This window comes from Triplophysa dalaica, chromosome 6 (assembly GCF_015846415.1).
Source record: "Triplophysa dalaica isolate WHDGS20190420 chromosome 6, ASM1584641v1, whole genome shotgun sequence".
NCBI classification, from domain to species: domain Eukaryota; kingdom Metazoa; phylum Chordata; class Actinopteri; order Cypriniformes; family Nemacheilidae; genus Triplophysa; species Triplophysa dalaica.
Window position 1 is genome coordinate 1558795 of NC_079547.1, and position 16140 is coordinate 1574934.

Below are 16140 nucleotides of genomic sequence, written 5' to 3' on the forward strand. Positions count from 1 at the left end.
TTGACGTAAGGCGTCAACTGATGACATTTAGAATTCAATTACTTTCAAGTGAAAATAGTTTGCGATACTGTTTGCATTAAGCGTCGTTTAAATTTATTTGAATTATGATTTTTGATTTTATAAATGTTCTCGGCTGGATTAACTTGCCTGGCTGACAATGCACAAATTCCTTAATACGTATTTTGTCATCTCGTGTGTGCGCGCGCGCGTGATGGCTCCATAAACAAGACTGTCTTTTCTGGCTTCCCCTCACATGTCAAATATCTCTTTTTGCGGCACATAATACGATGACAGCTCTGAATCTGAAATCAAATGCTGGGTTCATGTGTGTGAAGGTAAGAGGAACAGAATGAACTCTATTTTAAATGCTCCTCTGTCTCTCTCACACGCCCCTCTGGCTCTCTAGACGCAGCAGGCTTTCAAAACAAACCAGCAATCCTTTACCTCTCTTTATGTCTCAGCCAATTGGGTGGTGTTTTGCAGAAGAATTCTGATTGGTCTGCGAGCACACAAGCACCAGGGCTTTTTCCAGCCTGCAGGAGAGAAGAGAGAGAGAGAGAGAGAGACAGACAGGAGGAGAGATCTCAGGGTGATCATAAGAAGACCTTACAGAAGAGTCAAGTTCTGTCTGTGTGTGCGCGGTCTCCCAAAAGCTGCTGGACGATGACATGTTGGAAAAAGAGCCAGTGATGGGGTCCAGAAGCACTCTCAACATGCCGGGGTCACAGTGAGATTCTCCAGTGGTGTCAACACTAGTTCCATCAGCGGCCGTCAGAACCAGACAGGATGCAGAACCTTCGGCATGCAGCCTCTGAGGCTTTCCAGCGTCTAGGTAAGTGCATTACACATTTTATTCGTGATTATAGCAGAAAACAAGATTCAGTTTTTTTTTAAAGTGTAAATAACTTGTTTCGGTTGCATGTCTATTTTATGTCGCACTACCGTTTTCTGTTCCGGTCAAAAATCTGATTTGTGGATCATCACTAAACCGCACATCTCTAGATGACAACCACAACAGCAGGAAGATCCGAGAAGGATCAAACAGATTGTTGCGGATAAGCAAAGTCTGGCGTGAACAGGGAAGACAAATAGCGTTCATCCACAAAAAGAGTGCGCGCAGCAGTTTGACCTGTGGATACACAACTACAGTTTGACTGACACGGGCGAGATGTTGTGCCTGCAGGGCAGAAGTGAGATTGTGAGGATGTTTGTGTTGTGATGGAGGAGAGAATGTTCCTGAAGGAAAATTCAGCTGCTTTCAGCATCCATGTCCGTCTTTTGATCGGCAGGACTCAGGAGGGAGAAAAACAGTGTGTTTTGTGTGAAATAAGAAGGTGCAGGCGAAAGATGTTCATTTGAAATATATTGCAATAGAAGTAAATCTTTCATCGGGTGTTTCTTGCACATTTTCATCAGCATGCAGAACAGGATCTCAACACAGTACACGATAAAGAGTCCTGCCGTCGAGCAGCAAAGAAAAAATGAAAAGACAAAGGTCTGAGACTTTATTGGTTGAATTTGTGGCCGTGAAAAAGATATAAGATGCCACCTAATAACATAAATGCAATAATTTAATGTCAAAATTATATAAAAGATTAAATATAGAGTTCAGAAGAGGATGTTTTTATGCTCTTTCATACTTCATGAGGTTTCTCAGTCTTGTTTCATTTAAAGCGACATTTCACCCACAAAATGTAAATTCTCTCATGAATTACTCTCAATCAAGTTGTTCTCAACCTGTTTACATTTCTTTGTTGGGTGAAATAAAATATCTCATATTGTTTTCAACAGAACAAAAAAATATGCACATTATATTTTCTATTGAAGTCAATGATGCCCCAGAACTGTCAGTTGCTATCATACTTCCAAATATCTTTCTTTGTGTTCAACCAAATTAAAAGAAAACTATACGGGTTTGAAACAAGGAAAAACAGGATTTTCATTTTTGGGTGAACCGTCCCTTTAACTATCAATTTAGTTGCAGATATTTCTCCTAAAATGGCTAAAACAGAATCAAATGAGAGTGTGATTGTAAATTGATTGATTGTAAACTGCCGGAAGACATCAGATCAGCACATTACCTTTAAAAAAGACACAATTGCTTTACTTCCTGAAGTTGTACAAATCCCACCAATCAATTGAAAGCTTGCCAGATATGCGTTGTGTTGTGGGTGCGACGTCTACGGCTTGACTCTGTAACCTGAAGTGATTTATTTGAATTACTTCCCCCTCATCCTACCAATCGCTCTACTTGTCCAAAACTTGAGTTATGGGTGACCGGCAACACACCGAACGTAATGTAAACACGACGCTTACTGAATAAAGATCAGCAGGAACTGCAGACTTACTTACAGAGACGGACAGAACGTGAGACAGAGCAGCACAGTCAGAACTCAGAAGATGATGTCAAGTGATGATGAAGGGCACAAAGATCAGGGACTTGATGGATTAAGGAAAGATAGTTGTGCAGAGAGTGTAGAGATGAAGAGAGAGAGAGAGAGAGAGAGAGAGAGAGCGCGGGCAGAGCTGATTCATCTGAGCATGAGTTATTATCACTTTGAATCTCTCGCTCTTCCTCTGCTTTGCCTCATAAATATCTGTGCAGTGGAGAGACAGACGAGGGAAAAAATGCTCAGGGGACAGTACAGATCAACAGCTGAATACACACTGAGATTACGAGCACATATAAGACTCTTTGCAAGGGTCTTTTCAGTCTTTCCAAATATGTGATTTAAATTTTTTGGGTAATCAATGCCATTATTAATCCTGATGTGATTTTTCCGTTTTCAAATTTTCTGTAAACATGCATACTATGACGTACCCCCCTATCGACCTTACACAATGTACTCCCCCTATCGACCATTAGAACAGTGCGTTCTATAAAGTATGTGTGCGGGGATAGTATAGGTGCATATCAAACTTCACACTTGTGCACTATTCTACGCCATTTTGTAGTGTTAATAGTGTGAGTGGTGTGTTCGATTCTCAAAAACGAAGTGCACTTTAAGTACCCGGATGGTGCACTTTTTCAACGGAAAATATGACGTGTGGAACTGTTGATGCTAAACACACTTAACGGTCGCAGTTTCGCTTACGTAGCAGAAGGGAGGTGAGGCCGTCGGACGAACAAAACGTTATCAACGTTACAAGACGTTACAATCTGATGATGACGCCTAATGTCATGCTGGGCAAAACTGATGAAAAAACATGAAGTGTACAATGTTTAAGTTGATTTTTATTCACACGCATTGTGCCGTACGATTGACTTCATACCGATATACTTCCAGTTAGTATAAAACCATTTTGTATTCCATTTGGGATACTAATCTTCTGAAATTCATACACTACATGGTTGAGTGCAGAGTGCATAGTATGTCATTTGGGACACAGATAGATTTTGGACGTACGGCATGTTTTATTGTCATGTGACCTGTATGCTCTTTGACCTATGACGTATAAACATCAACCTGTATCTAGGCGTAGATACGAAAATTATTTATTCACAAGAAATTCATTAATCTGTACTTGGATTTGAAAAACCGACACCCGCTTTTGAAGTTTTATTTGATTACATTTAGATATTTGACCGTTCCTCAGCATCCCGTTGCATCATGGGATGGAGAAGTGTCCATCTGATGCACACTCACAAATCTCAACTGAAAAAGTAGACCATCCGGGTATTTCTCGACAAGTTTTTGTGTAATTGCTGTAGTGTTTTTATTTCACTCTGTAGCACGTGAGCTACAGGTCATTGCAGTTTGTGTCTTTCTGTCCGTTTGGACTTTTGACCACATGCTGATCCATCTATTGACTTAGGTTCTGTTGTATTTTGCATATATTTTGTGTTATCATGTTTGTTTTGCTTGTTTTGGTCAATAGATCTTTTAGACTCAAGGCCCAACTAAGCAATAATGACCGGACAATATTTCAACTAGAGAATGTGATGAAGGCTTCTGAACACTTGTGACCTCATTGTGCAGTAATTTTGTTTGTTGTTGAACTCACGGTGTGGTCGACCTTATTTGTCTTTCACTGGTAAAAATAATTAGAATGATTGATAAAGTAATAATAACACTCTCTCAACAAACCAAATGATTTTTGTTATTAGTACTACACGTGAGGGTTTATGATTGTGATTCTGGTCTTTTTTTACTTTTTTAACTACTACTTACAATAACAAAATAGTTTGATTGTTAAGTTTCATGATTTAAAATCATGTTGTGTTTTGTCTGACCACTGAATGACCCTGTTGTGATGACCTCACTTCCTTCAGAACGACAATAATCTGATGGCGGAGGAGCTGCTCTCTGTGACATCCGCAGCACAGCCAAAATGTGTTTTTAATAAATGAGATCTGGAACTGTCCCAACAGAGACGCACAGATTTCTGGGTCCACGGCGAGGCTTTAGTCTCAATAATCTAATGTGCTGGTAGTAATAATTGAATTAATTTGATGAAACACAATTATGAATTATAGATTATTAGAGAAATGCCTTCTAAGTGAATTTGGGATAGTTCACCCAAAAATAAAAATTCTGTCATTATTTACTCTCATGTTATTTCATACCTGTATACATTTCTTTGTTCTGCTAAATGAAGAGAAATGTATTTGGAAGAATGTAAGCAATTTTCAGTTAAGGGGGAGTTAAAGGTGCCCAAGAACTGTTTGTTTCTTTAATCCTTCAAAATATAAAATTGTGTGTTCAACAGAAATATATGTTTTTCTACCATGGTAATGGATGATGTCCTGGAACTGAAAACTGCTTACATTCTACCAAATATCGTTCTTTGTGTTCAACAGAACAAATAAATGTGTACAGGTTTGAAACAATCTAAGGGTTAGGAAATGATGACAGAACATATTTTTTCGGGTCAACGTTCCTTACAGTGTGTTTGATATTGGTACACATTGTTTGGCAGTTTTAGGGCAGGTTGACTCTTTCATGAAGTTCCTGAAGTCACACGGGCCTTAAAGCTTACAAAGATGAGAATATTTTTACAATTCCTCTGATTCTTCTGCATGAAACGAGTTCATTTGAGTTTGGCTGGCTGTCAGAAGACATCTCTTCACTCATTACGCTGCTTTCTGATTGGTCTGAGTCTAGTGGATTGCTAATTTAGTGGTCATTATGTAAATTATTTATAGTTTCACATAAAAAAAGTTATGACTAATTACAGTTCTCATGTCAACCTGATTTTATTTTGTCCATTCAATCATGCAACGACGGTTTCATCTTAACAATATAAACAAACGTTACTGCGTTACATGCACAATTTTGTGACATTGTAAACATTCACAAACAATAGAGTACCTGTTGATTATTTTTGATTTCATTCAAAAGAAACCTAGGAGATCCTTGGCTAAACTTCTCTCCAATATTTTGAATTTAGACTGCGATGCCAAACTCAACCGCTAGATGTCACTGTACCATACGGATTCTTTAAATGCATGCAAACTACAGGACCCATTCAACAAATAGTTTATTTAATACAATTAATAGACAGTAAAATAGTAATACAAATTAACATCAATCAAATAAAATATAAATATAGTTATTTATAACTATAACTCTCTCTCACTCTCTAGTTGTGTTCAGTGTTGTATGATGAAGTTGAATGGCAAATAAAATGTGAAGGTGAAATCTCAGACCCCCTGTACACAAGCACCTGTCCTCTCCTCTGCCGTCAGGAGCTTTAACACAGAGCGTGACTCACCCACCTCATACCTGCTTCATCATAACACACAGACACACACAACAAACAAACTGCCTCTGAAGATGTGCTAGTGTGCACCTCTCAAAAATGCAGTGATTTTCATACTACACCCTAAACTAGAACGTCATAAAAACCCGTTCATCATGGGTTATAAAGCAAAACCAAAAGCTAAAAATACTGCTGTGCGTTTCAAATATTCATATTGACATGTCAAATCAGTGACATGTTTGAGAATCTTGTAAGTTTTGGCTCACGTTCAGTTTATAAATGTGTGACTTTGTATTTAGTTGCCCATGAAAAATGAGAGATTTACTGAATATTGCAATCTGAAGAAACCACATAACATAATCATGTTTATGATGGATTACTTTCATTATTTACGTCACTGTTTAAATGTCCTTATAAACCCATTAGATGGTGGCTGTGTGATCCATCTAAACGGCTCTGTTGTGTTTTCACAGGGATAAAGCAAAGACATCTGGGATATGAGGAGGTAAGAACATTCATGACATTACAGGACATTATGAGCACACAGGACAGCTAGAGAAGAGAGAGAAAAGCGTCTTGCGTTGCCCTCTTCTGGAGAAAGAGAAAGAGGCAATGTCTAAATATTTCAGGTTTAGGTTGGTCAAAATGGTCTCCCGGTATTGCTACACTTGTCTTAAATAGTTCAAGCTTACTATTTGATTAACTGTTTGTCCAAACAATAGAAAATGTGCAGTTTTTAGAGAACATGTTTGTTAACAGTACTTTGACAATTTGGTGACATTTCACACTTATTCAAGTGTTCCAATATTTTAAAGGGCAATCTTTTACTAAATGTGTATATGCATTTGTCAGACGGTTAGATGGTTTCACCGTCAACAGCATTTACGACAACACATGTAACTTTCAGAAGACATCCCCAAAGGATCCATAACTGTTTTAATATTAATTTATATTAATGTGTTTCTTCACATGTGAAATTCTTGTGGCTTTTCCATGAGGGTTCCTCCATCAGAATGTGAGCACCACATGAGATTCTAGTCACATTTTGACAGGAAAACTCATCCCTTAATCATCCATACTAAACACAGTCTGAAACTAGAAATACAGACACTGACCGATGTCTCTTAATGCACAGTATTGTGGGTACTCTCTCTCTCTTACAGAAATGTATTCATTTATTGTCTTAATTCTCTCACACTATTACCGTTCCTCACTGTTTATATCATCCCTCCCGTCTTTCCCGCAGTTGAATAGATGCATTTGTTCCCTTTAGCAAATTTAACATGGCTGTTTGTGTTTGGATGGGAGATGGAGTCATAAGACCTGCCTTTTAAACACACACACACACACAGTTCCCATGCAAGTCATCTGAGTTGTATCACAGACAGAGAGAGAGAGAGCGAGAGAGAGATGGAGGATTTAATGAGGAGGTTTAGGGTCTTGGGCTCGGTGTGTTTGAGATGCTGTTGGTGTTGTGGACATAAAACAGTCAGAGGAGAAAAAGACGACGTTTTTGAGTTGAGAATAGAAGAGATGAGAACTGACCAGAGGCCCAAAAAAACATGGAGCGTCGCCTCCCTCCCAGCTGCTGAGGTCAGTGTGTGTGTGTGTGAGAGATAGAGACAACAAGCAGGGAATGTGTGTTTTCTAAAATTCATTAAAACGTTCAATAAAGGAAATAAAGTTCATAAAAATATATATCTGGTCTCATCATTGAGGAATATGACTGAAATTGTTGGGCAAGTTACTCTGAAAAAGTACTGAATTACTAGTTACTAATAACATATTCAAAAGTGTCATTAGATTACTGTACAAATTATTCTCGACAAAAAATATTTAATTACTTTCTATATCCTACATCAACCTTAATTAGAATTGATTCAATCGGCTCAAATAAATAATAAATAACTAGATAAATTATTGTTAATAACTCACCAAAGGATTACAAATGTGAGAATTATACATTAAAGCATACATTTTAAAGTTAGACTTATAATTTTGATGTCATTTCCACTATTGAATATATTACAGTGTTTAGTTTAATTACTTCAGAAGTAATTGTAATTAAAGGACAGAAAAAAAATATTTTCAAGGGATAAAAAGTTATTAAATTACAGTAAATAATGACTTAGTCACTTGTTACACCCAACACTGATGACTGACTATTTGATTCACTGGGATTATTCATTCTAATAGCATATAGTGATTAAGGATTTTAGTGTCAAGCAAAATATGTGAGGAACTAGATAAATCTGATTTACTTCTTTTTACAATATTTGCTTTTTTGGCAATAACTTTGGAATCCAGTACGTACATACAACAATATTTTTAGTAGTTGAAATATGTATTTGTACCACGTAGTAGAAAACGTCCAGAGGATGTCACTTCCTGTGTGACATACAATATTATTCAACAAATAATTTTTTGCAATCGCGTAAAATCATGATGTGAAAAGATTGCTGTGGAACTTTAGTAAATGTCTTCATAATAAAAACGGGAATGATTAGGGACATAACAATATCAAAATCTCACTGTACAATAGTACCTCGATATACACGGTGCAATATTTTGATGCGATATTTACAATGTCAAATGATGAGTTGAAGACGTCCAATAATCATCCTCTTTATCCTCTTATCAGATATCAGTTATACTTATAGTAAGGGACGGGTCAAATGACCTAAAAATCCCTTTAGGAAACAAAAAATGCTCTAGATGGAGCGTGACAAAGGGAACAAACATCTATTATTTTTTCTAACATTTTAGGCCCAGAAGACCTATCGTTTCAAACAGTCATGTGACCACCATAATGTTGCATGATATCATGAAATCGATAATATTTTTACATCCCTAGTAGTGATTGATACAGTGAGTTATTAAAGTTAAACATCTTTTTGAATTCAAGCACACTTCATCTGTTTTACCTAAATGAGGTGTATTAACATCACCTGTCGTTCTCTCTCTCTCTCTCTCTCTCTCTCTCTCTCTCTCTCTCTCTCTCTCTCTCTGTCATTGTAGCTGGATGATGTGGATGGAGTGGAGAAACCACAGCCCCACCGGTTTCACACACTGCAGGTGAGACGGCTCAGGGTTCAGAGAGGTCGCAGTAACAGTGATCCGTTAGGAGGAAAGACCTTCCAACAGGAGTTTCAGTGGGTGAGACAGAACACACACACACATCTGCATACCTACTTAGTTACTAATGTCACTAAGTAATGAGTTACTGTAATTTAATTACTTTTCCCTTGAAAAACTAAAGTAAGGGATTATTCTTATTTTTCTGTAATGTAATTACAGTTACTTCTGATGTCATTGAACTAAATACTGTGTTTTATATTCAATAGTGGAAATGGCATCAAAGTCTAGTATCAAGTCTAACTTTAAAATGTATGCTTTAATGTATCCTTCTCACATTAATGAGAATAATTGATGTAGTTATTTATTATTTATTCAAATGAATTAAAAAAGTGCTTTCATGTCTATACTTGAATCAATTCTAATCTTTTTGGAGAGAGTCATTTGTACAGTAATCTAATGACACTATTGAATATGTTATTAGTAACTAGTAATGGATTACTTTTCTGGAGTAGCTTACCCAACACTGATAGCTACATACCCACCAAAAACAGAGCTTCTACTTTTAACTGTAATGCATAACATTATTGCTTTTCATACGAGAAAAATAAACCCATTTCTGTCTAATTGTTATTTCATGAAGAGCAATAACAATGCTTTATATATAAATGTTACATGTCATCCCACAATTTTGTGCAAGTGCAGAAAGAACTGTTTAATTCACAGAAAACAGGCCTAGAGTTTGGGAATGCGACGTCTTACCTGAACCTGGAGAAGCTCGGAGAGGGCTCGTACGCCACTGTATACAAAGGAATCAGCAGGTTAATAATCATAAACACACCTTCTTAGAATAGACTAGAATTTGTATTCTAGATGTTGTGTTGTTGTAAACTTCATACAGATGATGAGTTTTGTTGAGTTGTGGATGTCTCTCTCTGGTAGGATAAACGGTCATCTGGTGGCTTTGAAGGTGATTCACATGAAAACCGAGGAAGGGATTCCGTTCACAGCCATTAGAGAAGGTATCGAGACAGCACAACACAAACACAGCCCAGAAACTTTTAATGCAAATATAGGGGCCTATTGTACACCCGGCACAAGGCGCAGCCCAACTGTTTTTGCTAGTTTCAGGCCAACGCAGTTATCATTGTCACGTCCTGCGCCGCGTTATTCAAATAGCAAATGCACTTGCGCTCATTTGTGCGCCCATGGGCGTACTGGTCTAAAAAAGAGGTGTTTTCAGCCACAATATTGGCGTGTTGCTATTCTGAGGAACTGAAAATAGACTGCGCCACAGACAGTTTTTTGTTTAAAAAAGAACGCATTTGTAGAAAATGCGTTTCTGGGCGGGTCCACAGCGCACTTTTACTTTAAACGTATTACACAGAGGGAAGCGCAGAAGACAAACATGGCAAATATTAAAAAAAAAAGACCTTTAACCTCAAGCACGAGCAGATGCGTTTCCTCTCTGAAGAAGCGTCCAGTCTTTGCTCTTGCAATGAAAATGAAAATAGCGAATCCACCATGGTGCGAGCTCTTAAAGGGAATGAGAGATGACACACTGATCGGTTTGTTGCACGTTACGCCCAAAAAACCCTCATCACTCATTAAGAGAATCGGGACGACCCGTTTAGACCAGTCGCCCAGGCGCACCACCCGGTTTCCCGTCGTCAAACTAGCAAAAGTGGATTCGAACACGCCCTGAGTGCACTTGTGCCCTGTGCTTTACATCATGCGCTTATAGAAATAGAGCAAAGAGAGCACATAGACTGAAGAAATGCCTCAACCATACATTCAGAAGATGCCCGTCATGAGAGAACATCCTTCAGTAGATGGACTTTTATGCTTGTATTCTTGTTGATGTCTGGTACAGCTGTGCATGTTACGCTTGTTTTCAGCCTCCTTGTTAAAAGGCCTGAAACACGCCAACATCGTCCTGCTCCACGACATCATCCACACGCGAGAGTCTCTTACCTTTGTGTTTGAATACATGGTGAGTGAGATGCTGTCGACTGTCATTCACTGTGTGCGTTTGCGTTTATATCATCTGTCTGTCTTTCTCTCAGCAAACAGATTTGTCTCAGTACATGACTCAGCATCCCGGCGGCCTGCAATCATACAACATCAGGGTAAGAAACACTTCTCCACTTGTCTCTCTCTTTCTCTCTCTCTCTGTTTTTGTCACACCGGGTCTTGTCTGTGTGTTTTGTCAGCTCTTCATGTTTCAGTTGTTGCGAGGATTGTCTTACATTCACGGCCGCAGGATTTTGCATAGAGACCTCAAACCTCAGAATCTGCTCATCAGCTATCTCGGAGAACTCAAACTGGCTGATTTTGGTGGGTGTCACGCACGAGCACACACGTGAACGCACTCGCTCACACAGTCTTAAATAAGCTCTTGTGACTCAGGTCTGGCCCGATCGAAGTCCATACCGTGCCAGACGTACTCGGCGGAAGTCGTGACTTTATGGTATCGACCTCCTGATGTTCTCATGGGTTCCACTGATTACTCCACGGCCCTGGACATCTGGTGAGACCCTAAACTTTGCGATAGTCAGTCGTCATCAGTGTAAATGATCTCTTGACGATTTATCTGCTATTCTCTTTAAAGAGAATTGAGGAGCAATTTCAACCTCTTAAAAAGTCAAAGCTTATACATTACCATTCAAAGTCATACATTTTATTATTGTGTAATGAAAGAAAACTTGTTTTTTTGCACGATTGTATTTTGTCTACACTTGCAAACACTTCAGATTTGAGGTTAAGAGAAACGTTTTACTCAAGTGACTCTAAACTTTGATGAGTAGTGTAAGTAAAGTAAATGCATTTTTTTAACTAAGAAATTGTGAGGTTTTCTATAATGTTTTTTGTTACACATAGAAGATTATGGTGTGTGTGTGTGTTTAGGGGAGCTGGCTGCATTTTCATTGAGATGCTGCAGGGGTCACCAGCGTTTCCAGGAGTAGCAGATGTGTTTGAGCAGCTCTTGAAGATCTGGACTGTAAGTGTGTGTTTGTGTGGTCTTGTTTTTAATCCGGGTGGGGAACTAAACCTGAATACACAACAACTCATGGGGACTCGTGTCACCAAAATTGAGGTCCCCATGGGCAAAAAAGCTTATAAATCATACACAACGATATTTTTTGAAAATCGAAAAAGGCTAAGTTTTCAATGATTTTTAGTGGCAGGGGATAAAATATACAGTTTTATATACTGTATAAATATAATTTCCCTTATAGACTGTAATAAACCAGACTGTGTGTGTGTTTGCATGTGTGTGTGCGTGTCTTCTTCTTGTTATTTCTCCACATTCCGTTATTCATTTCTCGTCTCTCTTCTTCTCTTGTGAGGTTCTCGGGCTCCCGACTGAGGAGAGCTTGCCAGGTGTCGGTGATCTGCCAAACTATAAACCAGGTGTGTGCAAAATCCTCCTCTCGTCTGACTCTGTTATCCTACACATGCGTCTGCTTCGAACACAACACACATTCACTTTCTCAGAGTTCATCTGCATGTAAACACTGTACAAAAATGTAGTAGATATAGGTCCGGCTTCACAGACAAGGCTTTAGCCAGGACTAGACCTTAGTTAAATAAAGATATTTATCAAATTCATTTTAGTCGGGGACTGGACTTAAGCCTTGTCTGTGATACTGGGTTATAATGTACTTTTAATGAACAGGTTTTTATTTAAAATCAACAAAATCAACCTGACCATATCAGGAACAATGCTGAACGTTTGTCATCTTGGAATTGATAAGTATCTGTCTGCATTCTGAGCTATTTTGAGATAATACAAGTTGTTGCATTCTATCTGACATTGTTGATGAAAGCTTTCGGTTTTCTGAAAAATAACTGATAGGAACCTTATAGGACAATGGTTTATTTGGAGCATCAGATCAGAATTTGATCATTAAAGGGATAGTTCTCCCAAAAATGACATTTCTGTCATCATCTACTGTAGATTTTTTTAACATCCGATGTCATCTCACTTGTCTCGTGACTTTGGAGGACTTGAGGTACTGCTCAAGAGAATTTTAATGTGCTTTTTGTCCTGGTAAGGAAAAGATTTCTATGCTTTACTGCGACATTTCTATTAAATTATTTTTAGTTCAAAGAAAGAAAGTCGTTTGGAACAACATTAAAGTGAACAAGTTACGACAGGATTCATTTTTTTATTAACAATTCTAACAAAGTAACAACTACCCATGTATTCAATCTAATAGATTTTATTTTATTATATTTTAGTTGTTAAACAGTCACAGATACATGTGTGTGTGTGCGTGTGCGCTTGTTTGAGTGTGTGTGTGTGTGTGTGTGTGTGAGTATGTGTGTGTGTGTGTGTAATCTTGTTGCCATGGATGTGTCATTTTAGTAACATGCGCTCATGCAAACAGAAAAGTGCAAGGGCAAATTCACACAGTTGTGTTGAAACTGTGTTTCCAATATAAATCACTTTGTGTGTGTGTGTTCTGCTAGCGGTTTTGTTGGCCGTGAGTTGACTTCACACTCCTTGGTCAGACACAAACACACACACGTTCATGCAGAAAGTCTTTCGCTGGAAACACAGGTGCACAAATGCGACGTGACTGGAGTATGTGGACGTCATGTGCGTGTGTGTGGTAGATAAACATGAGTTTGTGTGTTTCTCCATGAGTTTGGGTTTACTCTGGATGTGTTGGAGAGGGGTTACCTGAGCCCAGCGTGGTCTCGCAGGTACATCCAGGTGTGCCGAAGTGAAATTGTGGCCTCAGGAACGAACGGGTGGGCCGTGACCACTGATGAAAGGACGCTCTCAGAAAATATGTTTTTCCTCACCTTATGGCTAAGACACAATCACGACTTTGTAAATGGGTAGAGAAAAATCTGGGCATCACACATGACGTGGCATGTGTGTTCAGCGGGACAGAACCCGTGACCTTTGCGTCGCCAGCATAATGCTGTACCAGTTGAGCTTCAGGAACACTTTAAGAAATCATATAATGCACAATGGCTCAACGTTTAGAGATGGTACAATGCTTGTGAAAGCTCATTGTCTTATCCTGATCTGAGTAAAGATACCTGATCATCTCTGGGTGTTTTGGTGGTCCGTTAAACTGAAAGAGGTTTCTTTGTGTTCCTGTAGAGTGGTTCCTGCCCTGCAAGCCCCAGCAGTTTCGAGATGTCTGGAAAAGGTAAGAGCAGTTCATGCATGCATGCTCATGTATATGTGTGTGTGTGTGTGTGTACGTGCATGTGTGTTGGTTCCGAGTGGGAACAGAAGGCTTTTTGTATACTAGCCCTCATCTTCCCTCCAGCACCCCCGTAATGGATGTCTGACCAATAGGTCTCTCTCTCTCTCTCTCTCTGTGTGTGTGTGTGCGTGCATACGTTGGCTCAGGCTTGCTCAGTTACCTTACAAGACGGAGGATCTAGCCAATCAGATGCTGATGATAAATCCAAAGGACAGGATTTCGGCCCAAGATGCATTGCTGCAACCATATTTCAACACTCTTCCACCTCCGTTAATGCATCTGAGAGACAGTAAGTGCTTGAGAATTTCATTCTCTGAGAGGAATGCACGCAATTCCACCTTCAAAGGTTAATCCGGTCCTGTTACCCAAAAGATCAAAGTGATATCCCTCTTACTTCCTGTCAACACTGCCAACTGTTTTCAACACGGGCTCCTTATGAAAAGAGATGACGCAATCTCAGAAACATCTTTTTCCTCATGGCTCTTTGTGTTTGTTGTAATTTCTCTTTTCCTATCTGTCTCTCTCTGTCAGCTGTGTCCATCTTTAAAGTGCCGGGCGTGAGGTTAGAGACGGAAGCGAGGGATATCTTCAGCCCCGGCAGACGATTTAAATCGCCCCTCGCTCCTTTGGCCAAGTGCTGGTGAAAGTCCAACCTTTGAATGTGGGGGAATGTTGAAATCCGTTTGCAATTCTGGATTGTCTGCTTTTGCCATCTACAGTATTTGCTAGTGTACTCATTATCAACAACGACCAGGGCTGGGTAATTTATATTGAATATGAAATAATATTGAGATATAAAGTATAAATGTCCAGAATATTGATTATTGATGAAAATTCTGATTTATGTGCCAAAACATCAGCTTTTATATCAGCTTTACATGTCACGATCGGCACAAAACACACACGTCTGGGTGATGAATGAATCCCCAAAAACAATGTTGGATCTCTGGTTTAGTTTTCAGAAAATATATACTAAATACAATCATTTGCAAGGCTTGGGAAAAAAACAATTGGGACAACACTTGGAATCACAAACATTGTGTTTCTCTGTTTGTGTAATAGAAATTAGACATTTTGAATGTTCTATCCAAATCACGTTTTCAATGAATTATATTCAAGTAGAAGAAAAAGAGTATATTCAAAATTATTTCAAGATCAGATGTTATAGGAATATATCACCCAGCCTGTTTGAGAATACAGATCTAAAGACTTCAATGAGTCATCCTGCACTCACTCGTTTCGTCCAATCAAACGCTCTGCAGGGCAAGACTGTCCCTTCCCCAGACCTACTTCTGTCTAATTCATGCCTGATATGTGAGCTAAAGGCAAATAAAAAGAGCTGGTCACAATTTACTTTCCCTTTTTTAAAATAAGATTTATGTCAGCATGTTAAAGAAAACTGCATTGGGATGTTTTTAAGCGAGACACTTAATTGAGATCGAATGTGTGTACTGGATCATACAAACAGCGGAGCACACTGGAATTTACTGAACAAACTGTCAATGTTTATTTATTTTGTATAAAGGAGCTGGAAAGACATTCTGACTCTATCAATCCCCGGCTGTAGCAAAGATGTTTACTGCAGACTTCGTTTGTAAATAAATGAAGTGAATAAATGACACGCACTTATTCATATATGCAATTGATATTTGTAAATAGTGCACAGAGATGGTAAAAGAGAGAGATGATGTATGAGATATGAATATGTGACAGAAAACGAATCCATCAAAGCCGCGATGTGCTGAAATCCGCAGGTGTAACATCTGTTCATGCATTAAAACACACCTGGTGATGATCTTAGTCACCTCATCTTCCCTTTCTATGTGTCAAAACTTGTAAAGCTGTGTTTTTACCTTCAGTTATGTATCTGATTTCTCATAAAAAAAAGCTGACATGTTTATGTATTAAAGGAGTAGTTCACCTTCAAGTGAAAATTCTGTCATTTTTACACGGCCGCTTGTCATGTCAAACCTGTATGACTTTCTTTCTTCTTCAGGACACAAAAGAAGATATTTTGAAAAATGTTGGTTCCAGAAAACCGTTGGTCTCCATTGATTCGCATTAGTTTTTTGCGTACAATAGCTACAGTGGGACCAACAGTTTTCTGTTACCAACATTTTTCAATCAAAGT

General features: G+C 38.7%; 1 protein-coding gene across 5 annotated transcripts; it reads left to right on the forward strand.

The window, feature by feature from the left end:
* Positions 1-18: 18 nt before the first annotated feature.
* cdk15 (cyclin-dependent kinase 15) lies at positions 19-15934 on the forward strand. 5 transcript variants are annotated; one of them, XM_056750375.1, is made up of 15 exons: positions 19-335; positions 462-832; positions 6177-6208; positions 8722-8859; positions 9505-9599; positions 9721-9800; positions 10677-10771; positions 10845-10907; positions 10992-11115; positions 11188-11308; positions 11686-11779; positions 12129-12192; positions 13901-13949; positions 14156-14298; positions 14541-15934. In XM_056750375.1, the coding sequence occupies exons 2-15, from the start codon at positions 787-789 to the stop codon at positions 14651-14653; spliced, it is 1257 nt and encodes a 418-aa protein (XP_056606353.1). In that variant the 5' UTR covers positions 19-335; positions 462-786; the 3' UTR covers positions 14654-15934. The 5 variants fall into 5 exon arrangements, with proteins under 5 accessions (XP_056606353.1, XP_056606352.1, XP_056606355.1 ...); XM_056750374.1 differs by having other exon boundaries at positions 484-832; XM_056750377.1 differs by having other exon boundaries at positions 654-832.
* The last annotated feature ends 206 nt before the right edge of the window (positions 15935-16140 follow it).